The 27,135-nt window shown below is 43.4% G+C and overlaps 1 protein-coding gene and 1 long non-coding RNA gene across 3 annotated transcripts in view; one reads left to right on the forward strand and one right to left on the reverse strand.

The window, feature by feature from the left end:
* USP7 (ubiquitin specific peptidase 7) overlaps positions 1–20,523 on the reverse strand; it is a 71,276-nt gene extending 50,753 nt beyond the window's left edge. Inside the window, exon 1 of one of the 2 annotated variants that reach the window (XM_068206719.1) lies at positions 19,610–20,523. In XM_068206719.1, coding sequence (XP_068062820.1) covers positions 19,610–19,691 — 82 coding nt within the window. In that variant the 5' untranslated portion in view covers positions 19,692–20,523. The remainder of the gene's footprint in view (positions 1–19,609) is intronic. The other variant, XM_068206720.1, reaches the window with a different exon arrangement.
* A 2,884-nt stretch (positions 20,524–23,407) lies between these two features.
* On the forward strand, positions 23,408–26,854 carry LOC137483539 (uncharacterized). The gene is made up of 3 exons (XR_011004503.1): positions 23,408–24,593; positions 24,776–24,906; positions 26,664–26,854. It is a non-coding gene; the product is annotated as an uncharacterized lncRNA (long non-coding RNA).
* Positions 26,855–27,135: the final 281 nt, after the last annotated feature.

Consider the following 27,135-nt stretch of genomic DNA (forward strand, 5'->3'; position numbering starts at 1 on the left):
CCCTAATTAGCACAGTGCACTGAGTACTAGAGCAATATGAAATGCAATATGGAAGCAGAAAGGTATTGTTTATACAGAAAAACTGTAAATCAAGACTGTTGTGTGTGCTGGTTTGGCTTCTTCATGAGTAGAGGGGGATATGGGATTTTCCACTACTTATAATACACAAGGGACTTCATACTAAATTACCAGATTGCAAGTTTAAAGAAACAAAATCTGCTCTCCAGACTTTTAGCACATCTTTCCTCAGTTATCCAGGACCCTTCCCAGTCTACTCGGACAGTACCTCTAAAAGGCCATTTGATACCTTGTACCATCTTTATTTTCCTTGTTGTAACTTCACTTCTCCTATACCTTTTCAAGATGGAGGAGGGAAGCAAGGCTGTTAACTAGGGTGCACACAGTGCTCGAAATGCAGCAGCACAGCGAGCTTACACAAAGCTTTTGTTATTCCCAGTTCACTTCCAAAGGCGATGCAGTGAATGGAAAAAGATTCTGAGGAGCAGTGAAAAGGTAGAGGCAGTGTGGCCAGGCTCAGACACCCTCGGGGTGTGCACAGCAGCGAAGGGAACTTATCATCCCTCCCCTGCACTCATGGTTAAAATCAGCATCTGCCACTCACAAACCTCAACACACCAGGTTAAACAAATTTTGCTCAATCCAGGCTGGCTAATCTTATGCAAATATTCAGGGTTTCCATAAGGAACTTTTGAACATTCATGGAAAAAACCTGTTACTAGCCTAAAGTATTTTTAAAAACCCAAAAATTCTTGACTGAGAACAGTTTTGCAGAATCTATAAAACTTTACTGTAGAAAAGAAATGCCTACGGCCGAAGTGTTTGGCACTTTTCATTCAAAACAAAGAGCAGGCCCAAGTCATACTTCTCTTCCACTTCAGGAAAAGCATGCCCAGTTGTGGAGAAGCATGCAGGCAGTGTGGGGCTGGGAGCAGGATCAGCCCCACACACCCAGGTGTGTTTCCTCCTGCTTTGGGCAGGGAACTGCTCCGAGCAGCCTCTGCTCTGAAGAAGCACCTCGGCAGTGAAGTGCAGAGCTGAACCAATTAGTGTGGGGTGCCTGGTGCTGATAAATCCTAACCTCACATCAGGGTCGCTTTTACAAGTGTAGATTAACTGTGGGGGAAATGACAACAACAATTAAACCATTCAAAGCCTGAGGTTTGAGGTTGCTCTGTTAAGTCCTTTATGTGAACTGATACACGTGCACAGCCTGGTAACACAGGAACATTTACTGCTTCCTGCCAGCCATACAGGGAGCACTGCTGACAAAATCCTTCTTTTCTACTGAAATTCAGTTTTCACTGTATTTAGTAACAGATACATTTCAAGTATAATAGTAAACCATGATTTTAAGAGATTGCTACAACAAAAAAAAAAATCTACACTATGGGTTAATTTTAACGTTTGTTTTCATTGTAATTAACAAGAAGTAATTACGCTCTCATCTAAAATTAACAACTGCAAAAGAAGCAAAACAAAAAATGTTCCTTTTTCAAATGGGATGATCTGGAAAAGAAGTTGCTTTCTTGTTCTCTAAGACATAGATTTCAGAGCTCTATTCTCCACTAGTTTCCCAAATTCCTAAAAGACATGGTTCCCAGGAGCTTTTGAGGTTGCCCCTTAATAAGCTCAATTTTCCAGCCTTGCCTGTTAGTGCTGTGCCATGTCCTACAAAAGCTTCCCTGACCAAAGAGGACAAACACAGAATGACCATCCATGGAAAGGGCGCTGAGCTGGGATGGGAGATTTGGTGATGCCCCTGCCTTGAACACGAAAAAGGCTCAGGGCTGGTGCCCCAGGGAGCAGAGACTGTGGGGTGATTTACCCCATCCTGCTCCCATTTGGAAATCCCCTTCCCTCCCTCAGTGTCCCCGTTTTGACTGGAGTCTCCATGAAGATTTTTGGGGTCTAGACACTCCCAAGAAACCTTAACCATTAAATTTCTAGCCAGCCTTAATCTACTGAATCATCTGCCAGGTGGCTGCTTTCTTCTGCTTTGTAGCATGAACACTAGCAATCATTAAAACAATTTTAGAAGCCTTAACAGAGCATTGATTCACTAGTTTTCCTCAGTCTCTAAAACAGAACCATTAAACCCCAAAGCAGTTTACACTTTCTTCATCATTCGTTTTAATTAAGATTTAACCTTTATTTTCCCATTCCATTCTGACAGCAACCTTTCTACCCCCAAGTGTTAGTGGAAGAAAATTATTACTTAGGCTCTAAGAAAGAGCTGATTATTGTTGTAAAAAGATCAGCTTCACTTCACTGCTTTGAAGATGAAAGTTACTGTACTGAAAACATCCAAATGTTAGCAGACACCAAAATTAGCACTAAACAGTGTTAATTATTTAATACTACCTACATGGAGAACAACTTTCTTCAAACAAATAACACAGCTGAAAGACTTTTGTATGGAATCTCGGGTGTCAGTCTCCACTATTTACCATGGAATTCTTAAAAGAATGCAGAACAGGAACTTTATAATCCTCAGTTAAGCACTCCACTGACAATTTTATCACTTTTTCTTTGTCAGCAATTTTAAGTCACATTCTTTTCTTACTGAAAACAAAAGAAAACTTTTAAGTGACTGAGAAAGCTTTTCCTGTTTAACTATTCAGCGTTAAATAGCCAACCAGCTGTTCTGGTGCCAAACAGGCTGCCATGGGACCAAGGAACCAAGTCCCTGTTTCCCCAGGCCTATTAGTTAAGCAATCACAATCAGGAATGAAGTTATATTCTCTGTATTCTAGAGAAAACAGCATACAGACCCAGCCATATACAGATTTTGAGGCTAACTTGCTTTTCCAAATCCTAACACAAACACACTGAAATCCAAGAGGCAAAGAAACTGCTGTGTACTCCACAGGCACATTAGCTGTGAACAGCCAAATTCAGATTTCCAACCCGAGCAACTTGTAATACAAACAAGAATAAAGAAGAACCTACTGATACACACTGCAACACCTCTAAACCAGCAATCTTTTAGAACCTCATCACAGACAGAGCTTCTTGAACCCTGTACCTCATACAGTAACATCTGCAGCTGCAAACTTCAAAACTACAAGGTTTGTGCAAACAACTATTTCAGAAACAGAAATTTGAAAGATGCCTTCAAGAAGGAAGACTTCACACCTATGTAATTTTATTTTTATTTCATTTTAAAGAGAAACCAAATGGCAGGAGTGGAGGGATAATGATGCTTCTGATGGAATTTATTGTATATGGTGGGGCTCTTGGATATTTCAGTGTTCTCAGTAATGTCCTGATGTATCACCATCCCAAATAATTACCCAGATTAGTTTTCCCTTGTAAAGGGAGACAAAACAAGTTGGTCAAAATTCTTCTCTTTCTGTGGAAAACCAAGTTACTCCACATGTGGCAGCAATTATAATTAACACATTTTTCGTCAGAAATTCTGAAGAGGAAATTGTATTTCACTGCTCACATGTTTGTTGCATATTTACTGTCTTACTACATATTACATTTATTTTTTGTTTCATGAGCCAAATCCTCAGACAGTATTTCAATAGCTTTCTGGTCAACTATTCTTAGAACATAAGGGCAACAAAACAGACTTGAAAACACATTTTAGGACAGTTGGCTACTGCATGTCACTCAGTGAATTACATCTTTCTTACGCTTTGCAGAACACCCTAATTCCAGAAACACATTCCCAATCTCAATATTCTATTCTTTCTGGTAAATCTTCCCAACTGCTTCTACTTTCACTCCACTGCTCCTGCCACTCATCTGAAGTAAACTTTGAGGACTTCCAAAATTAATTACTGCCTTCCTGCTTTGCCTCTGGCTAGAAGCTGGTATAAACACCATCACCAAATGAAGCTGTATCTCAAATTCCTATTGAGATGATGAATGATTCTTCCTTTGTCTCAGGACAACACAAAGTCCCTTAAGTATACTCCACACGCTGCATTTTTCTCTCTTAATAATGCAGCGTTTTGTGGTCTGTGTCATCATCAGCCACTACAACCTCACACACAGCTGGGACGGAAACCCTCACTACTCCCACTTCTTTTGCTCCAGTTAGTCCATTCACATTTCCTGCTACGACTTTTACCCCACAAATGCTCTCCCTATTTGGAGTATATCTTTGGAGCATACAAGAGCAGATTTTTCTGGTCAGTCCTCCCCACTACTGGATCCTCATTGCCTCTCTTTTTTCCTGGACTACTTTACGTGACTTTGGAACTGCTAACAGTTTTCCTTGAAGGGGTGTGAACATGGGATAGTTCGTGGCAGTGGATCACAGGGGAGAAGAGAAAAATAAACCCAAACACAGAGGTACCCCACAAACTGTCTAGTATGTAACTCCTGGCACTTCCTTAGCTCCAGACCTTTGCACAAAACAAAAACAAAACAAAACAAAAAAATAATTAAAAAAAAAACTAAGAAGCCATAAGGATGTTCCTTCTTTCAGAAGCAGAGAGGACTTAAGAGATCTTGTTGAAGAAATAGAAGTATATACAAAAAAAAGTATCTGCAATTAATGTGCATTATTTGCAGGTTTTTCCACTGAAAAGTGACTATTTTTTTATTCATTAAACTAACTGAAATGAAGCAGAGAGTTCCAATTTAAATGCCATTACAGTCAGGTCTGACCCAAACCTCAAACAAGCTCCAGATGTTACTGGTCAAAATCAGAATTAGAGCAGGATTTAAGAATTATTAGAGACAGTAATAATTTAACTGCAACTGTTATCCCTTCCAGAGGGGGAAACTTTTTCTCTGAAAGAAAGGAAGAGACACACTGTGCCTTTGCAATAAAGGATAAGAAGAGATATAAAAGACAATTTTGAAAAAGGAGAAGATAAAATAGGGACTGAAAAGAGAATGGTTACTTTAGTGGTTATTTTGCTGGAGGTTATCAGGGAGGAGAAGCTGCTCTCTGGAACACAGCTCTCTGACCAGCAAAAGAACCAAAGCGACCCTTTCAAAGAATATTCAGTTATTTTACCTACGGAAGCCAGGTGGCTACAAGTGGCACTGCTGTGTTTATCTGGGTGGTAACACAACACTGGCATACCTCAAACAACTAAGCTACACAACAGGAAATTTATCTCTGCACATGTAACAGGAGAGTCTTTACCTGTTTAAGCTTGTTCACAAACCCCATCAGACACAACACGTTGTCTAGATTTTTACCTAGCAGATGTACCTTTTTCCCCCCCATTACATCCTTTGACCATAAACATGTTAAAATAAACATATACTGATAATTCATATGGCCAAGCTCAGGTATCTTAATGTTCCTTGTGGATGTTTTGTTACTGATGCATTTTCAGCAAGCTTTAAGATCAAAGAAACCCCACAAGACCAAAAAGAGAGAAACACAGACAAGGGGACAGGCTGAGGACTCTGTCTCACTCTGACTTGGACAATCTGGGTAAACAAGATATTTCACTAAACATCTAGATGATAATCTGTGGGATTCTAGAGACCGCTGAGATTCTATCAGAAAACTTCTATCAAGCTGTAGGATCTCCCCATCCTGCCCTTTCAAGGCAGGGCCCTAGTATTTAAGCCACTTGCAGGTGAATTGTAGTAGAGAGGCAATGCACCCCAAGGACCAGGCTGCACACACAGGAAAATACCACATCCATTACTGCTGGGTTGCACAATGCAAGACAAAAAGGTGCTCCTTCAGTGTTCAAAACACTGCAAATGCCATTCTCTCTTCTTTGAAAATTAAAATATTTACTTCAAAGAGCTGACACAGAATAAATGACCCCAGAACAAAGAGAAACACCTTTCAATTAACTCACAGGCATCTGGCTTTAGCTTTTGCTATTGCCATCATACCTAACACATACAGTGTTCACAGCCAAATAAGTGCTTATGCCCAGACTTAATAAATCCTGAAGTCTGAGCACATTCCCAATCCCTGCAAACTTCCTTCTCAGGCACAGTTCTGAACTCACCCTAATGAGCTGTACAGGGAACTTCCACTTGAATGCTGAGCTCCAGCTACTAGGGAAGAGGAAAGATTATTCCACATCTACCAATAAATGCACCCCCATGCATTTGCACACATACAGACAAACTCAAGACACTGGTCCCAAGCACTCCAGCAGAATCCTGGCATCCCTCTGCAGCTGAGGTTAAGAACCAGCATGGACCAACAAACTCCTGCTACAAAACAGCACTGCCTGCATTGCATCAACTACAAGCTACAACTGCTGTTCTAGGGACAATTAGAACTTTTTTTAGGAAAAAAAGTCTGCTGGACGTGCAGAGTTTCCATGAGATTTTTGTTATCAGTTTTTAACAACTATGCAATCAGATTGGATCAACAAGATACAGCTTTCACACTTTCTGTTCTGTGAGGACTAAATCAGACACAGTAGTATTGATATTATTTATAGAATTTAGATTATTTTAGTATTACTGACACTATTACTGTAATACTTGATTTACATAAATACCTTATCTGAGATCAAAGAAATGATCCTACATTTTATTTCATATACTAATGTACTTGGTCTGGCCAGATCTTGAACAGGATCAGCAATCCAAGTGCCAGCAATGCAGTTTCTCAACATCCAACAATCAGCATCTGTGCTCTCACAGGTCCATAACCTTCATGATACTTTATCTTCCGGGGCAAACAGAAAGAAAAGCAGGAGTTCTAGGGCATTAAGGGTTTTCAGTTTCTGAGATTTGTTCAGAAATACAGAGAGGATGAGTGAAAACCTCACCAGGTACATGGTGTGCACACAAGAGCTGCTCCTGCCACTGCTGGCTCCTGCTATCTCACTGGTGCTCTGTTAACTCTTTAAAATGGTAACATGCACTTCAATATAGCTCCAACAATTTAACTCCAATCCTTGTATTTACTGTTGCTTGAAAGAACACATCTCAAAGAGCTGGTAGAACTCTGTGGAAAGGAGAAGGTATTTCTCACCACTACAAGTGGCATATCTACAGCAATTTGTATTTTCTCCCAAATCTTACAACACAGAAAGTGATTAAGCAATCTGGGTAGGCCATAAATCAAATTATTCAGGTGCTGTACTACCATTAAAATAGCATCTTGGAATAGCTTTTGCTGCTGCTGAAGATTACAGAGACAGCCGAAATTTCTCTGCAGATCAAGGAGGCAGCTGCATGCATTCAACCACTACAGAACTTAGTTACAGATCTTGGTGAGTGAATCAACATGGGAAAGAAAAACAGTATGGTGAGGAAAGCATTCCAGCTCCCAGAAAATTCAAGGCCACTCAACATAGCCAAGTATACAGCTAGCTATCTTTTGAATATAAGCTGAACTTCTGAAGTGAACATATACCACTTAAAATTCCATGTGAGCCGAGTGCTGGCAGCACTCCCTGCCTGGCAGGCAGTTAACACACCATCTTCTTTCTCGGTGGCAGCAGGAAAAAGGAGCAGGTATCCCTCCAGCCTCTCCTCTGCTCAGGCCCAAGGAGCACCTGGACAAGGCTGCAGCCAAAACAAGGCATTCTTCCCAGCTGCCCACTTCTCCAGGTGCCCTTCTGATCTGGTCCACGAGGTAAAGCACAGTTTTTCTTTTGGAAGCAGCTACATATTTTCAAAGCTTCTCCTCCCAAGGCAGCCCTTCCTCTACCTTTGGTGCACCCTCACCTGGGAAACACAAGAGCACAGAGCAGTGTCCTGGCATCCCAACAGGTCACCCAGCTGGGAGATGGCTCCCCAGGAAGGAAGCGCTGTCAGGAACAGGACTGCTACGGGCTGCAGTACATCCCCACTGGAGAAGCAAGTTACCAAATGAATAACCCCTTCCCAAATTTCTGAGCATGATGTAGAAATCAAAATTGCACACTACCAGCAGTGGGTTTACAACACCAGTGGGTTTACAACACTAGCTTCTCACAGAAGGCAACGGTCCATATTTAGGGTAGAAATCAACCATAATTGCTCAACAACACCACTTTAAAAATTTTCTTACTGCAGAAAACACAAATACCTATTTACAAAGCTGTATGCTGCCAAAATTTTAAATACTTCTATTGTACACCCATCCTTTGATTTAATAAAGCATGCATCTGAGGTGGTTAACGTGCATTTCAAGGTATATTAAAAATGAGAGATCAAAAATTAGCATTAGCCCAGGTAATCTCTGCCAACATTTTGCTCCAGCTATGCTAACTAGACCCTGTCTAGCATTAAGCTCATCAGTTCTAAGTTTTACCTTCTTAGGTCTAACCTGTGAATGTGATACTAATAGCAATAAGCACACTTTAAGCTGAATTCAAAATGACAGAAATTTCATGCATCTTCTTCTGCAAACTTTCCAGATCAGGAAGCAGGTTAACGCTAAAACTCGCTGCTTCTAACACACTGCTAAAAACCTTTATTATCCAACCATCTTCCAGAAATCAGTGTCTCCTGTATAAATTAGTACAACCACAATGGCCAGAAACCTTGGCTGATCAAACAGCTACAGTAAACACTAACTCCAGGTCTGAATGCAAACTGGAAATTTTCATCCCACACAAAAAGACAACTTGGACAAGAGTCTAAAACCCCCACAAATAAATTTAGATCATAATTTAATTTAAATTATTATTTAATTTTATATTTTATATTATTATTTAAATGTATAATTTAAATTAGGTAACTGTTTGACTTTTTAATATGTACTTGAAACAGAAAATAGTAACCCACTTTGTACAGATGAAAAAACTGAAGATCCTTCAAATATATCTCCAAGCTAGAAAATGCAAGAAGCTATATTAAACTACAAGGAATACCCTTGCGGGAAGAAAAGAAAAAAATAAGTAAAAGAAATGAAGACATGCAGAAGCAGACGTGTAATAGGAACAACTTCATCCCCAGAAGTGGTTTGCATCTGAACAACATTCAATTTTTATAATGGTAAAACCATGTGTCTGCACAAGAGCTCTGTAAACTTGGATTTTATACCTTTGGAACTTTGCTACAGTCCTGCAAGGCATTTCTTGGGGGAGACAGGCCCAGGTGCCCAATAAAGGGTCTTGGGTATGTTTTAAAAACAAGTTAGAAAAGCCATTAATGGCTTAAGAATTTTCTCATCCTCCTGCCTCCTCAGTACAGTTGACCCACTTGTCTGTGGGGCCAAACAATAAAGCAGACCAGTGAACTGAGCCATGTTAAAAATAAACACAAAATAAGGAAGTTACTTTAAATTCAGATCTCTTCATTCATCTCCTTATGAGCAAGGAGGCAAAAGGGAAGCAGAGAGGTCAAAAAAGCCTGCTCTAGAACACAACCTCTTCTCTGTAGCAACATTGAAGTGAACTAGACACAACTCTTCCCCTGGCTCTCAGCAGCATGTAGAAGTCATCTGATATCATGAAATCTGGTGCCCAGACCAGAATCAAGGACCTTCCATGCAGTTTGTGCTCAGTTTTGGGTTAAGTTCCTCTTTCTTGCAGGCATTATTCTCAGCTGGACTGCTGCACAGCCACCTGACACTATACCAGCCAAGAGACTCCTTGGATGTGGGAGATCTTCTGTGGAGCTTGGGCTCCAGAGAGGTCAAGCACACACAGCTGCTAAGTGGGCATCTGCCGGACTAATTTTAACAAAAGCCAGGTGACAATAATAATAAACTTGAACAAAATGGGCCTTCAAGATGGAGGCTGTGTTGAATTCAGTGCTACTGGTACAACTTCACCAGCAAAAGCAAGTGTTTACACATTTGGTTAACTAAGGCTGCTATGGCTCATGTTCAGATCTTGAGTAAGCTTTACTTCAAGGAATCACATACCATATTCTTGGATTTGACCTCAGTTTTGCTCTTCAAAGGTGGCATAAAGTACCTAAAATTTTATTTGTCTTAATTATTAGTTGAAATACAGATTAACACAAACACTTCTGGGGTTTGTATGATCTGAAAGACAAGAAACAGATACACTGAGAACCACTTGAAGCATGGGCTCTCACTACACTCAGTTCATTGTAACTGCAGGATGCTGAAAGGTCTTATAGAATTAGTTGGAATGTTTTCTAAATCCAACAAGAGAGGGCACTGACCAATAAAGCTGAAGTGTTTTTATCCCGAGTTGAAAAGCCTGAAGACAGATGCTGAGGTTCCACACACCTTTCCTTCAGTGGCAATGCCAACAGGCTCAGTCCCACTTCCACACCCCAACCTGCCCCAGAGCCAGCTCAGCTCCTGCTCAGCTGCAGGGACTGAAGAGCCCCTGGGTCTGACCCTTGATCTCCAGCCCAGCACAGGGGACACAGCAGCCATGGCTTATCAACAGGCAACTGACACAGGCACAACGAGACCCATTCTTGTGCAACTTTCTAATTACTTTCCCATTAACCTGTGCTATTATCAAAATCAAGAGGGTTTCCCCAGCAGAGCTCTGCTGATAAGCAAAGGAGCTGCACAGCTTTCCCTCCTTCAGAGGGAAGCCACAAGAATCCTTTCCAGTAAGGACCACATCCTTCCCATACCAACCCTCTCTCCTACGTTGGGTAATACACTCCAAGGCACAGGTAGTAGGTAAAGCATGAGCCTGATGAACAAAATAAGTTGAAAAAACAATACAAATCTGCTGAGGATAAGGAAATATTTTAAAATCAATATGGAACTGAAGTAGTATATTTGAAGGAGAAAAACAATTATTATAAAATTCTGTGGTTAAGCTTTCAGAACTAACTACTTTAAAGAAATTATTAGTCAGTTTTTAGTTCTGACAGATTTGGGGTTGATTTTACTGTTGCTTATTTTTAATTCCTCAGCCATAAGGACACTTTCAGGAAGAAGAAAAAAAAAAAAAGGAAAAAACCCAACACTTAAGCTTATGGTTACCTTTGTGGCATGACAGAAATACTACAAAGTGTTGTATTAGTTTTTAAGGGGACTGGTTTTTTGATGCAGAGTGCAAGAAGTATTTGAAGCAGTCAGACTGAAATAGAGGAGGTGAAAGCCACACAGGAAGGATAAGAAAGAGAGAAGAGCAGACGAAAACCATGAAACACCACTACGCTAATTGCTATTAACACGAAGAGTTTTGCATGTGCCTTGTGACCCACTATTTAATCCATATAATATACAGACACATTTGAGTTATCTCCGTCTTCAACTTCTAATAGTTTCTCCTGTTCTCTAGAATTAGGTTCAGCCCTTGATATTATTAAGCAACTAACACTTAACCAGGTGAAGAATTCTTTAGAAGAGGTCAGTTTCTTGCTATTCCCAAGGGAGAAGGAAATCTAACTAATCCTTAGCTTGATTTAATGAACAATAAAAGGTTCACACAGACTCTGCTTAAGCAAATTTCCTTTCACAACAAGTACACCTCACATTGTCTTAAGACCTGAAGCCTCTATACCCACACAGCAGCATGTGAGTGTCCAGTCAGCTCCATCTGTAACAGAAGCAAAGTAACCATTTATCTTGAAGAAGTAGGATATGCTCTGAAGGAAAACTTGTGCCTAAAATTGTTACCTGATTGCAGGTACCAGAAATATCTGGTTATAAGTAACTGAGACACATTTCACAGGTACTGAGCAGCAAAGAGGCAGCTGCACCAAGAGCACTGTCTGGATTTGTGAGCAGGAAGGGAGGATCCTAAGTTCTGCTCCACCTCCAAATGAAGTGATCTCAGGTCTTGAAAAAAGCCAAAGATGATGCAGAAATCACCATGGCCCTGTACTAGGATTTAGATTTCCACTCTAAGACAATATGCATTTTTAGATGGGAGGGGAAGGAAAAAAATAATAAAAAGATAAGAAATGTTTGGGGAGTGAATATTTTATTTATCTCTTCATTCTTTTCCAGCAACCAGAAACTGTCATGACTAAAAAACGCAACAGGTTACTGTCCATACAGAGGGCTAAAGAGCACAGTCATACAGGGGGCTGAGGCAGCCTGGTAGGAGCAGGTCCATAACGGTCCCTTATCACAGCTGATGAGCAAAACAGCAATGCACAGAAACAGAGATCCCAGGCACAGGGTGGCCAATCTTTAGACCCTAATACCTGCACACTGGAATGCTGCTATACAAGCCTCTGCCATTGCCACAGCCACGTCCAGCACAGTGGGAGAACTGCAGAACACAGGTGAGTTCAAAGCATCCACCCAAAAGTCCTCCTCCTCTGCTGAGGGATACAAGCTCAGCTGCACATAGGAGCAACAAGAGGGGGTGGCACAGCCGCCCCAGTGCCTGGACAGGGTGGCTTCTTCCCACAATAATGTATTGGTTGTATATTGCAACGTTTGTTTCTCTTCTTAGAAATGTAACTTCTCCCTTCTTAAATGTCATATATTAAAATAAATAACATCATTTATTACCTTATCTACTAAAGATAGATGTAATGTCTGTACCTTTTTAATTCACTATGTATTTTATGAAACCAATTTACAGCACTAATGCTTGATGTATTTATCAGAAAGACTATTAACCTCCTAAGTTGTATTTGGAATTTAAAGCCATCACCAAGTTTTAATAGGTACTCTCACACTTCATCAAAATCTCCACCAAAGTTCTCCTGAACAGCATCAGGAATATCAGAAAACTCACTGAAACACATGGGGAGGAAAATCTCTGTTGTGGGAATACACAACCATTCCTTTTTTCAAACATGGCAGAAATTCATCCAATTGTTGTAGTAGGGTAACATCACATTTAGAACGCTAAACCAGAACTGTCCTTAAACCTTTACCAAAACACACATGCACAGCTGGAGATGCCATGTTCTTAAAAAACATCCTTACACTGTGCCTTGTGAAATTATCAGATGATCAAGATTAGAGTTCAGTGAACACCAATGACACTCCTACACATCCTTTGCTATTTACACTAGGAAAAGGGGAATTATGAAAAATGACAATAATTTTCACAGATTTCTGCATTTAAATCAAGTTCTACTGAAGTGCATTAAACCACTTAACACACAACATACAAAGCTCCAAGTTCTGTTTCCCAGCAAGTTTATGTTTCATATCAAAGATGTGACTATATTAAAAAAACTCATCACCTCTCCTAGGCTTCAAAATACTGCAGTACTGCTAAAAAAAAAAAAAAAATCTATTTTGAACATTCTCCTCATACAACATCCCAGCTCACTATCCACATCATCCTCCTCTGGCTTGCAATGTGCTTTGGAGTGCCAGCGAGGGGCTGGTTCTGGTGCAGAAAAGCTGATGGTGTTCAGGACACCTGGAAGACTGTCTAGCTCCATACACCAGCACATATGCAAGAACAGGCTGAGGGAACAGTGTTTTTTCTTCCCCAAGTTAAGCACGGTGCTCCTGGCACACCTTCTCTGAGTGGCATCACTCTGAAGCTCAGTTTACAGCTGCAGTCAGGGAGAACTCAGGTTTGCAGACAGTGAACATCCTGTTCTCCTAAGACATTTGATGCTACAGAGCATGATGGTTTTGTTTAAATCTTCACTATTATATGGGTCAGGAATTACTTATTTTGGTAACATTTCAAACAGCTGCCAAACAGCAATTAAAAGCTGAGCTATGCTGTATTGATTACACCATGGAATTTTAATTTTCTCAAAATTTTTCACTTAATCTCCATATTTTTAATACATTTTGCCTAATAAATATGCCCATGCTGTTACACTGGACAAAAAAATTGTAATATTCTAGATCATATCAAATCAAATATAAAACAGTTTTCAAATGTATTTTTAAATTCTGAAGAGACTCCCCAAGATTCTTACACACTACAGTAAGTTTAACACTGTCTTCCCCAAACTTGAAATAGTCCAGTATTTTCAAAATCCATCTACTGATTTCTAGAAGCCTAATTATTTCTAGTGGACAAAATCTCAGCCTTCTAGGGAATCTAGGCAAATCAAAGTTAGAATAAGACACTATTTCCAAGCTAACCATTCTTCATTTTGCTGGCTAGTCATTCAAACCCTATTCAGTGTTTCTAAACTTATAGAAATAGTTTTACTACAATCAGCAAGGCAAGATGAAAAATAAATGGATTAGCAGAAATGTTAAAATGTTGCAGTCTAAGCCTGCAACAATATGCACATATTATGCTACAGCCATCACCACTTATTAGGTGCACTTTCACTCTTTTTTCTATTATATGAAATTAAAATACTATAACCACTGCAGCAAAATACATTAGTGACCAATGGAAATGTTTCAGAAAACAACACTATATATTTAATAACTTGACAAATGAGATAGCCCATCTCCAGCCTCCCTTCTACTTATCAGATTGCTTTTTAATAACTGTTAACCTTGTTTCTGGTAATGTCAAATCAGTATGTAGCAGATTTTGAATATATTAATACACATATGTATTTCAGGGCAAAAAGCATACTTGCTATGGATTACTAATAATTTGTATTGTAAGCCACCCAGTATTTTACTCCTTCACAATCAACAGCCCTAAGCCCTACAGCCCCAAGATACAAAGTCAAACTAAAGCAACTGATCTGAGGCACCTCAAAGCACAAACTATCACAAACAATGTCCTATTTTAAATTTATTATCATTCAAGAAGAATTGGATGCTTCACAAGCTTTAAACCAGTTCATTTTCACCCTTACCCCAAATATCAGATGATGTCATGCAAGATGTACTGGCTAAACTGGTTTAACTGCTACAGGCTGGATGCACTGTTTAGATTTTCTTGTGATAAATTACTTTGCAGCAATGAAACTGATTCAGTTAGTTTTAAACAACTATCTTCACCTGCTTTTTAAAAATAGTTTGGGCTCTTATTGATTCTCCTCACACAACTTGACAGCTTGCTACATTACTTTGTTTAACTCCCTAGGAACAACGGAGCAGTTTTTACCACTTCCGAATTCAGTCAACAGCATGGAACAACTGGAGTGCTCTAAGGAAGTCTGAGATACAGAGCTCATCCTGAGGAGTGTGGGATCTGCACTTCCCTCTGAAGCTTGCACACATTTTCCGCTATTCAACTATTTCCACTTCGTCACAGAGTCTACTAAATCTGACAACTTACTGAGAAGCCAGTTTATGGAGAATGCACAGAAGGAACTCCAGACACAGCTTGCACTCTTCAGAAGCCACCAAGGCCGTTTTCGTGGTTGGCATGAAGTGCCTACTTGAGAATGATCCAATGCACATCATCTCCCAAGGCCAAGCAAGCTGTTTCCAGAGCTACCAAACATGATCATTATTGTGAGTAAGAGGCCAGGCCTGGTTCTTTGCTCTAGGTATAACCCCAAAATTAACTTAATTTTGCTCGTTGTCCACTCCAGCAGCATTTTTATATTCCCTCACTTGACCATCATCTATTTCACGGAAAACGCTGCAGAGGGGATGGGGCAGGAAGAACACATAAACAAGCAGATACCCACAGCTGTATAATGAAATTAGTCTGCATATCCTCCTCTCAAACACACAGCCCCATTTTATCACCACCTGGCTAAAAGCAACATCGAAGACAGCAAAGGAGTGCAGGGAAAAAGAGGGATACGGGCCTTCAGGAGGAAGGCATAGAAACAAGCAGAAAAAGTGAACACGGGTTTATATATGCAAATGATATTAAATTGCCAGGAATTGAGAATACTAATGAGGACAAAATATGAGAGGGAAGCAAGCATTCAGAAGTCAGGCAAAAATAAGTATTTGAGACCAGTATTCTGCAGTGGGTCTGAAATCTAGCAAATTCTGTCAGTAATGAGCAAAACAGGAATGAGCAAGGAGCACAAACTTTCAGCTGCATGGAAACAGGAAAATAGCGTGATTTTAAACTTTTCACATACACACAGACATGTCAGGTTTTTCCTGGGTTTTTTCTGTACATATGTTGCATCATTTCACCTGCAATTCAAGTCTCAATTTTAAATCCCAAACTAAGGGAAAACTTAAAGATGGCATTGCCTGAGAGGCTGCAGAACTGATACAAAGACAGAACACAAGTGTGCAAGCTGAACTACCAGTCACTGCATGTTCCCTGCCGGTGACACTGTGTTGCTAAGCCTGTGCTGGCTACTTCAGGAAAGAAACTTCCCTAATGAGAAACACACGTACCAATGGAACTATGGGCAGAGGCTGAACCTACATAAAACCAGATTCAAATTATAAACAAGGGAAACGTACAGTTATTAAGCTGCACATGAGACTTTTCATGAAAGAACTCTATGCAACATGTAACTGTAGATTTGTATTAAGCCGAGTTCTTTGAAGCTCACGCATTTGTGAAAAGATGTTACAGAGGAAGCATATATAAAGTATCAGACTTGGATTCAATTACACTTCATAAAGCAACTCACTAGCAACGCTACAGCCCTAATTTTTTGTATGCTAAAGCAAACTACACACCCTACTTACAGTACAAAAAAACTATTATTTATTTCTTCCACTAAATTTATTTAGCATACAAATAAACTCTTCAAAATTTCCACAGGATAATTTACTAATCACCACCCCAAACTGTTAATTTATCTAACACCCAGGCACCAACGGCTCATCTGCACACTCCCACTCTGTTTCGGCCCAAAGGCAGCCAAGGCAGCCAGAATCACATGCTCTTATGCAGCAGTGAATAAATGAGGGGTGCACACAGAATCCAGGAGCAGTGACAGAATTTGGCCAGGTAACTGTCAGCATCTGTGCTACCTCAAGCTGCTCTTCTTGCTCCTTCCCACCCCAATGCCCTCAACCACATTCACACAAGGCTATATGGGACTTCAAGGTGAACCCAATTAACAACCCAAACTGCATCTTTACCCCCCACTTTCTGTTTGTAGTAGTCCCAGGGAGGTGCACTAGCCCAACCACTGGTGTGGTACATGAGGGGACAACCAGAAGCAGCAAACACTGTGATGTCCAAGTGTCCCCTCGGCTTTGGAAGTAGCTGCCTGCAGCTACAGGAACACAACACCTACTGTGCTCTGCAATTTAAAGCTCCTCTGTCCACATATCACTACTGCCAAGCCCAAGTAAGGCTAAAGCTGATTACTAACACCCACGGGTAACAGGACTAAATACACAGAGGGGTGACAGCATTGCAGTGAGTACTGCAAGCAGGTGAGGCTGCACCACCCTGGTGCTGCTGAGCGTGTACCTGGCCCTTACCGCGGCTGGCACTGCTGCTTTCCTCCGTCATGCAGAGATTAAGTTTTCTTTCTAAAGCAAATGTCTTCATCCCTTATGAAGTCCAAAAGCCCTGTTCACTAGTACTTTCATTTACACAGAGTGCCCATAAGGTCATCAAGGAAGAGTAAATTAGTCATAAGGGAAAGGGGAGGGGAAAAAATAGGGACATGAGAGCAAACACTCAAAATACCATATCTGATTCAACCCTGAAGAGTTTAATTCCACACTTTGACTACTACATCTGAAATTGTTATGTCACCCTTTAAAAATCGTTCATCTAGTGTAGCTGTACACAGACTAAGCAAACCTTCAAGTAATTTCAAATCAAGATGTGCAATTTTCCACTGTGCATTCTTCACATGCCTCCTAAATCTAATGTGATCACTCACTGAAGAATGGCATCCAATACTGCTCTGTGCATGTTAAAATTAAGCTAACTACATGTTATTAAGCCTTTTCCTCACTGCTTGAAAACATCTCTAAAGAAAGCACTAACACCCATATATTAAGATGACAAACATTGTTTTACACATTAAATTAATATCTACCCATGATGTCAACTTTTAATAAAAGTTAGCAATAATCTGATCTCTGCAGTCCAGTAAAATTAACATGTTTCTCTAAGAGAAATAATGTATGGGAAAAAACCTCCACAGGCTAAACTTTTCTGGTTTTGTTTTTATATAAATGGACAGTTCTGTAAAGTCTCAAAAATTACCAAATTTATCATATCAGTTGGAATCAGCTGTGTGTGGTCTAATAGATTTCAAATAGATTTCTGAGACAATGATGCATTCTCAGTGTCACTACGTTGACATGTGAAGAGACTCTTTCCTCCAAAGGAGGTGGCCACCAGCATGATTTTCACAACCATCAGTGATTTCTGCATGTATTCGGGACTCCTGTATTCCCAGTGGCAGAGGGGGTGCAATCCAGAGAAGTTCAGGATACCCTTAAAACTGCAATAAAACGTCCAGCATGTCACAGTGAGCTCAGCATGGTAGAGCATCCAGCCCACAAAATTCAAAATAAACACAGTAAATACAGTCAAAATTCTGAAGGACTTTAAAAGGAGAAAACACTGAGAAAATGCAGATTACTAATGACTGTCAAACAATCTGTTGGAAACTGCAACCCACAAGATGCTAATACATGTATGTATACAAATATGAGGTATATTTTGAATCAACTCCTTTTACTTATTTGTCCCATTGTATAGAAACATCACTCTGGAGATTTCACTAAAATAGAACTGAAGACTTAGATAGTTAGTAAGTTCTAGCCATTATTGTATGAAATAGACACCTATGTTTTAAAAAGCCAGGTTTTATGTCATGACCTTCTAATACTGAAATGTAATCTCACAGTCACTGTGACAAACTTCCACTGAAACACCTTCCCTCCTGCCAATTTCAAAGGCTATTATTTAGCAGAAAGATGCATGTACTAAGTCGATTGTCCCGTTTTCAAGCAAAATATCTTGTGCTGGCGAGTATTTATGTCATTTTTGACTAAAACGGCTGAATGAGAATTGTCATCTTCACAGCCAGGCATTCTAAACGATATTTAGATAGTTGGTGGTTTTGACCTCCAAGTCAATCGGTACGAGTAGCTAGCTCACTGTGGCGGTCTTTCCTTTGGGAACGAAACCCCGCCGCACATTTACCCAAAATAATCTTACAGCGTTGAATTCAGATGGAAGGTGTTGTCCAGAGGAGGAGAGGGCGTACAAAAACAACACCACAATGCAAAAAAGAGAAAGGAAAAAAAAAAAAAAAAAAGGCCCCGCTTAAGGCACCACTGGAGACTACACCGGACGGGGGTAGGAACATGCAAACGTAGTGCCTCCTTTATGGAGCCAGCGCAACTGCATGACGGTGCAGGATGCGGGCCGCGGGCTGTGCAGGCGCTACACATGGCCAGCGCTGCCCGCCGACCCGCGCAGGCCCGGCCGGCAGTGGGTTCTGTAAATAACCCTCGGAGGAGGGTTAATTAAAAATGGCGAGCAGCGTAGCTGCCTGCATACAATGAGCGGCCGGGCAGGGCAGGGCTGCAGCCCCCCGCCCGCCCCGCCGGGGAGCCCCGCGACAGCCGCGTCCCCTTCGCCCGCCCCAGGCAAAACCCTGCCCCAGAATCACGGCAACTACTTTGACCGGACCCCCGTGCCCCCTCCCGGGCTCGCCCCACGCCCGGCGGGAAGCTCCGAGGGTCCGGGGGCGCGGGGCTCCTTTTGTAGCGGCGCTTCCCCCGCGCCCTCCCCCTCCCGCGGTGCAAATTCCTGCGGAGCCCCCCGGGCCGTCTCCCCCAGGCCCGCACCGCAACTTTCCCCGGCGTTCCCCCGCAGCCCTGCCGAGCAGCGCTCCCCGCGCCCCGGAGGTGCCGGGGCCAGCAGGAGCGGCCCGGGCCGAGCGTGTTTACCGCGGAGAGCGGCCCAGGATCCCCGAGGGGACGCGGCGGTGGGGGAGCCCCGGGAGCGGGGCAGAGGGGCGAGGGTAAACTCTCCGCGGAGTTGAGGGCGCGGGCCCTGCCCGGCTTTACCTTCCATCTCCATGTCCTCGGGCTCGCTCAGCTGCTGCTCCCCGGGCTTCTGGTGCTGCTGCTGCTGCTGATGGTGGTTCATGTCGGGCTGGGGCTGGGGCTCGGCGGCGGCGGGCTGGGCCTTTCCCGCGGGGGGCTGCGGGCCTGTGTCGGGAGGAGAAGGGGCGGAGGAGCGGCGCGGCCTCGGCAGCGGCCGGGACTGGGCGCCCGGCTCGGGGGGCTGCGGCGGGGCTCCGGCGAGTAGGGAGCGGGGCGCCGGCGGAGGCAGCGAGACGCGCACGTATTTACTCGCTATTCGCCCAATCTCGGCGGCGGCACCCGGTCGGGGAAAAGGGGCTGGGAGGAGGGTCCGGCCGGGGGCGGCGGCTTCCCCGGGGGCCGGAGGGGAGGGGACCGGGAGGGGGGGACGGGAGACCCGGAGTCAGGGCCCGGCGGCGCCCGGCGCTTCCCCTTCCCCCGGCGAGGTGTCCGCGGCGCTGCGAAGTCGGGGAGGCGCCGCGGGGCCCCTGCCGTGCCCTCCCGCCCCCCCCGGCGCCCCGGCACCGCCGCTGGCCGACGCCCGGCTCGCCGCTCCCGGCCCGCGGGCCGCCCCCGTCGCCCGAGCCCCGGCGCGCTGCTGCCGCTCCGCCGCCGCCAGCGCTCTGTGCCTCAAAATGGCGGCTGCGGTAACGCCGTGAAATGTCACATCCGCATGAGGGGGAACAGCCCCGCAGCCGGGGAGGGAGGGAGCGAGCGAGAGAGGGAGGGGAACAGCGCCGCGGCCGCCGCCGCCGCCCCAGGAGGCCGAGAGGGGCGGGGACAGGGGCCGGCCGGCGCTGCCGCCGCGGCCTCCCCGCAGGGCCGCCGCCACCTGCGCGGGGAGCGCCGCGGCCGCGGCTCTGCGCTGCCCGCCGGGCCCTTCGCGGCCGCTGCGGCGGAGACCCCGCTGCTCGCCCCGGCTCTGGCTGGTGGGGGCCGCGCCCCGTGCTCGCCGTGCGGGCCCGGCCGGGAGCGGAGGGAGACGGGCACGGCCGCGCACCGACAGCGGCCGCCTCGCGCGGGACCCGCGGGGCTCCGGCCCGGCTCCGGCCCGGCTCCGGTGGGCTCGGTTGCCTCTTGCGCTCGGGCCCGCGGGTGTGTGGCTGTGCGGGGGCTCATGGCGGACCCTCTCCCGCACGGGGCTGCAGCCGGAGCCGGGGCTGGCCGGGCCGGGGGCTCTTGGCCGGGGTGGGCCTTGCGCGGGGCTCGGCCCGTCCGTGGCAGGCACCCGCTGCCGCTTGTGCGGCATGGGCGGGCGGGTGAAGGACGTGTTAGTGTGATGTGTGGAAAGGGAAGAACTCTGCTGTAAACAAGACTTCCTCGCCTGCATGCCGCTGTTTCTTCATGGGCCTTGTCTGGAGGATGTAGTTGCTGTCAGAGAAGAGACCTGTCTGTTTTCCCAGGATGGATGGAGAAGGCAGGGCTGCGGGTGAATAATATATGGTTGGTCCAGGCTGCAGTAGAGCAGTGAAGGAAGCAACTTCGTTTAAGGATGAAAGTAGTTGGAAGGCCGTGCAGAGTTCATTAAACAGTCCAGTGTTTACTTCAGGATCCTGGGAAACAGGCAGCAGGATAGTCTCCAAAGGGAAGGACTCAGAACATGCAAAATTGGGCCTCCTGAAGGGACTGAAAATGTACCTAAGCAGGCAGTGCTGGTCTGCCTGCGAGTAGATAAATTATTTTTAAAAACTATTTGTTTTTCTAGTCTATAAAATGAGCAAAGCAAAACCAATTTGAGGGGAAAATTCAACGTGTCTGGCTTCTCAGCAGCCCAGGAGTCTACAGGGGTGGACAGGGGAGGAAAATAATTTCCAACTGCGGCATGTGAAACCCTGCCTTAAGAAGTAAATTCCAGGTCTAGAAAATAGAAAAATAAGCAAAGATGAGGATAGTATTGGGAGGATCAGGTTTTACAAACACTTAATTTGATAGTTTGCTTCTCAAAAAGTATATTCTGACTTTCCCTGTTGTTCCTCTGAATTTTCAAAAGCTTTTTAAAGGAAAATAAATTACAGATCTGGAAATTATTTGTTGGGATTGACCCAGGCAAAAAACATGACAAATCTGCCAAATCTGGGTTTAAGTGTCTGAGCAAAAGAGGGAGATTAGGACAGATGTTCAGACAGAGATTGATGCACGTATCTTTAGTCTCCTCTGTGTCCTAAACTTTGAATTCCCCACTGCCAGTCTTTCCCTATAATTACCTCCCAGAACAATTACTCTTTCCTAATGACTTCCATTCCAACCTCCTAAATCATACACAGGTTTAAACTCATCCCTCCATCCTCCCTTCCAAGTGATCCCCAATACAGGATGAACCAGTATGTCACAACAGGAAGGTGGCTATGGGTTATTACCTGATTCTTCAGCCACAGACACTGTGCTTGTGGGCAAGGAACAACTGAGGAAAACAATTTCACTACTGCAAAGAACAAGTCCCCGAAACTAACTGTAGGCTGATGTTATCATAAGCCTTAAAAACATTGTTTTGTATGCAAGAACTTCTCTGAGCTTCAGTTCATTTTAAGGTAGATAATTTTCCAAAATTGTTGAAATAATGTTCCAAAATTCCTACTGTTTTAGGGGAGTAAAAATTGTGCAAAAATCATCTGTACAAATCCTGTACTGTGGAAAAGTGTAAAACATAGTATTGAAGAGAAAGGCAGGAATTTTCCTGTCATTAGCTGCGTGTGGGAACAATGCATCATCAGTTTGTGAAGGCAACATATCAAAATCCAGCACTTGACTCTATATTCCTAATTGAAGTCAACTTTATCTTTTGAGAGTCCAGCTACAATAAGGTCTAAAGTACCTTAAAATGTTTTGAAAAGACATATGAAAATGTGTCATTTATGTTGTGCAAAAATAGCAAAATTCTATTAAGAATTGATTCAAGTATTTACCTTTAAGAGGGAATAAATTTTAAGTATGGGTATATAGTAATGTTAAATGCATTTATGAAATAATTAAATAGCAGGCATTTTATACCATCAGCCAGCGATTGTAGCAGTGTGACTTGATTGTTTCTAAGCAGGAAATAGAAATCTTATTAACTGTTGAGCCTAAGGTGAAGTCTAGATCTCAACATATGCTAACACTTTATCCTAAATACATGAATAATACGTCTGCTGAATATTCCTGACCCTTTAGCACTCCCTCCTGAAATTTTCTGCTCTCCAGCACAAGACATGAGGGCTCTGTCCTTTGAAGGAAAGGATGGTCACCTTTGTATAACCACCTGACCATGTCGCTGCTGCCAGCACTTCACACTGCCTCCATTCCAGCACTGATTCCAAATCACTTACTCATCCAGCTGATCCATAAATGCCTCCTATTTTCTTACAAATCTGTTTCTGCACTGCACACCACATCCTCCGGTGACTCCTGTCCACTGTAGTTCTGATGGCAAATTCCTTGTGCAGGAAAGTTGGGCAAATCTCTGGCATAGGTTACTGACATTTACAAGAAACTAAAGTAAATATCATTAGCAGAACATCGTGAATAGAGTCTAGGTATCCATTCCTTTCATTCTTGTCCTTGATTTTTCACTCCTTCCTTTCATTTCTTACACCCACTAACAGTCTTCTCTAAAGTTTGGCCTCTATCCTGTCTCCAGCCCAGTCCCTCTTGGCCCTGTTCCCTGCAGAGCACTGGTGAAGCTGCACCTGAGCACGGGATTTCATCTCCCAGGTGCAGGCCATGGGTCAGCAGGCAGAGGGGATCCCCTGTGTGCCCGGGTCAGTAGGGCTGGCTGCAGCCTGGCCACATTCCCTCCACATTAGTCATCCTAATTAGAGGTTCTAGCGCCTTTAAAATGCCATTGAAGAGATGGGCTTTGTTTTGCGAGGCTGACCTGCTCCCCAGCCTCCCTGAAATGTAAAAATAAATCCAAGTCAGGCTGTTTATTTTTAAAACACTCACAAGCCCGTGTTTGTGCGCCAGGCTGAGCCTTCGGGACCCAGAGAGAGCCCCGTGTCTCCCTGTGCCTCTGCCCTCCAGGAGAGAGATCCTGACCGAGGCAGAGCCGGAGAGGTTCATCCTGTCCTGGTCTGGGCCACCCCCTTCTTCAGCAGGGCCTGATGGCCACAGCTTGGAAAACCGTGGGAGGGAGCTGTGGAAAACTGAAGGAAAGGAGGAGGGTGCTCAGCCCATCCTGTGCCCTGTGGCAGAATCAGCCAGACCAGGCGTGTTTCTGCCAGCCTGCTTGTTTCCTCCCTGCTGCAGGAAATCTTGCTTCCCACTTGGCTCCATTTGCTTCCCTGGCTTCAGCCTAGAGATGGCCTCTCCTGGCCAGAACTCATTTCCAGCACCACGGATGGTGCTCCATAATGTGTGCAGGTGGCCGTGTCTATAATTAAGATGTATAGCCATTTAATGACAGAAGGGCAATTACACCAGCACACACCCTTAATATAGATGCACTAAACCAGCAGAACTGGGGTTGCTGCTTGTGCAGCTTATTCTGCTATGTTTGTGGATGAATATCCATTAATGCAGACGTGCCTCTGTGCCAGCAGGCACTGACACACACTCAAGCCACTGAGTGTGCCCCACTCAGGCAGCCTCTTCTGGTCTCTCATAGTTTTTCTCCTCCATCTCACATATGCACAATCAGACACTTGCTGCCACAGTGATAAAAGTTGTTTGAATTATCTCATGGTGGCCAGAAGCCCCCTGTTCTGTTGTTCATGATCCTTCCAATGCTTTGCCCCATTGCCTGTGCTGCCCAGGTTGCTTTGTACATGGAAAGAGTGAAAGGAACCTTTATTTAGGGACCCAGAGAAGCATATCCATTGTCCCAGGTGCTCTAGATGAACATAATTGCAAAGCAGAGACCTTCCAGCTGAAGCAGGTGATCAGTGGCTCAAACCCCTTCAAGCTGAGTGTAGGGAAAGAAACAATCACAACCTCCTGCAGCACATGAGACAGGAAGCCAACAGGCAAAAGCCATAAAATGCTGATAAAGGTTCAAAATGAGCTGAGAAAACTAGGTTATTTGTTTGACTGCAGTGTATGGATTTAGCTATAGCAACTTGTTCCACAAGTAGTGGGATGGATGAAGTTTCATGCCCTGTAAATATATTTTCTATGTTTTGTAACACTCAATATCCTGCAATAACCTCAGTCTTTTATGGCTTTTCTTTCCAGTGGCAAATGGCTCTGAATAACCCCAGTCTTTCTCTGAGCAAGGGCCGCACTCAATGACCTCTGAAAGTTGCTCTAAGCTGCAATAATTCCATGGCTCTTTAATGTGCCAGCAATTTCCACAAAGTATGCAGGTCTTTCCCACTTCAGTTTTTTATCCCTTTACTGGTTGGTGGTTTTTTTGAGACTGATGGACAGGCAGACCGTGCAATAACCTAAGCTTTGTTTCCTCAGAAAACTAGGGTAAAAATACATAATTACAACATTTTCAGGGATGTTCACAATACCGAGATCTTTGGTTTGATGATTTCTCTTTGTCACACAAATATTATATTTTAAGGAGAGATATAAATCCTTATTCCTTAGTAATAAAAGGTGGTGAACCCATTGCAACTAAATGCACCATTATTCAAATATTTACATTATTTAAAGTATATTTCATAGTAGCTTTTCAAAGCCAAAATTTTTATATGGTTTTCACAGGCAATCAAGACATCTGATGTCATAACTATTAAAAAAAGAAGAACTGACAAACTTTAATTCTCACAATAAAACCAGGACTGTTTTGCTGAAAACTTGAATGCTTACACCTAAGCTGGTAGGTGGTGATCAGTCTCTATTTACCATCTTTGAAAAGTCCAATGATTCTTTTTTCTCATCATATTTTATTGGACACTGTAAAGTATAAAGTCAAGTATTACAGTGATAGACATCCAAAGTAAAAAGGGAGTGGAAGGTACTTTACCAGTCCAGAATGTGAGCTGTGGGAAAATTAAAGTGAGTTAGTGGCCTTTTTAGAAAAAATAATGGTTCGTATGTTCTATCCATCCCTGTATTGCACACTCCAACAGAGTAGTGGGATCAAAATGAAGTGAATTCTTCATTTAGCATAGGAATTGATCACCCTGCTGCTAAAATTTGATTAATTTTTAATTTTCTGGATTTTTGACATTAAAAGCAAGGATCACCTGTAATGGCATTTGGCCACTTTTATATTCAACTGAGAATACCAAAGAATTTATGTGCATTTTCCCAGAGAGTTCTTGAACACAAGAACAGAAACTTTCCAGTTAAGGTACCACACTGAGACTTAAGAGATGGTACTTCAGCTCTTGTCTTTGTCACACCTGTGTCACACCTGTGTCACACCTGTGTCACACCTGTGACACCTGCTCTGCAAAGCACCAAATGGCTGACCCAGAAGACCACAGCACACTTTTAAGCTGATCTTGCCGTCTAGAGGCATTAGTTGTGTGTCCACAAATCTATTTCTCTGCTTTGATTGCAGGAAAGGGACACAGAGATAGGCAGGTACTGTCTCTGCTAAACAAAATGCTTTTTTCCTGCCAGGTGTTAGTGCTGCTCTGCAAACAAACTGTTAAGGAAACTACTGTGTTAAAATTAAAATGAATATAAAATAAAACATGAAAAATCTGGGTTTTTAAAATTTGAGCCATTTCTCCTCCCTGAAATCAGCTCCCTTTGCCTGACTGCACATCACATCCCAACCTGGATGCTGAGTTTAGCTTTTGGGTACTGTGAAGTTGATGGCAGCCCAGGCATCAGCCTGAGACTCACCCTGCCATCTAACTCCAGCAATTTCCTTTTTTCCTTCCTATGCCTTCTTCCTCAGAAGAAAAACCTGCCTTCACAAATGCCTTCCTACTTTCAAGGCTCCACATTAATGATGACCTCCTCTCTGACCCTGGTTCTTCTTCACCCTGGTCTTCACTTCATGCCCACACTTAAACAAACCAATGCAGGTCAAGGACAGCATAACCAGGGGATGCCATGGCTACATCCAATCTGTATTTGTCATATTAGAATAATCTGTTGTATAGTAAGGGGTAGATTGGATTTCTTTTCCAATGTGTTATTTACAATCTGGCAGAGTTCAGTACAAATGTAGGAACTGATCCTGCAATTTGATCAGCCCCGGCAGACCCAATGAAGTCAGTGGAGTCTGCATGGATGGATCGGATTCCAGTATTGAAGAATATTCTTGTAAACTGTTTCACAAGCAAACCTCACAAAATCTGTAGTCACAGAATGACTAAATAAACAAGGCAAGTGACATCTGTAGTTGGCATTTTTGCTTCATATGAGTGTCACAGCATTGGCTGAATTGATTCATTTTTAAGTGGCAGAGAAAAGACCCTAGAGAGAATAAAAGAGAAGAACTGAAACTAGTTACAGAGAGAAACTTTTAAAAGTTAAGCTGGAGAAGACACACCTTTTGCTTTGAAGTGAATAAAACTAGGTCCTAGAAGACAGAACTCTCTATCACATTCAAATGAGAGCCATGATCCTGGAGGGAGCTCTGGGCAGGAAGATCCAAGAATCAATGCAGTGTCCTTCAGAGT

This window comes from Anomalospiza imberbis, chromosome 16 (genome assembly GCF_031753505.1).
Source record: "Anomalospiza imberbis isolate Cuckoo-Finch-1a 21T00152 chromosome 16, ASM3175350v1, whole genome shotgun sequence".
NCBI classification, from domain to species: domain Eukaryota; kingdom Metazoa; phylum Chordata; class Aves; order Passeriformes; family Viduidae; genus Anomalospiza; species Anomalospiza imberbis.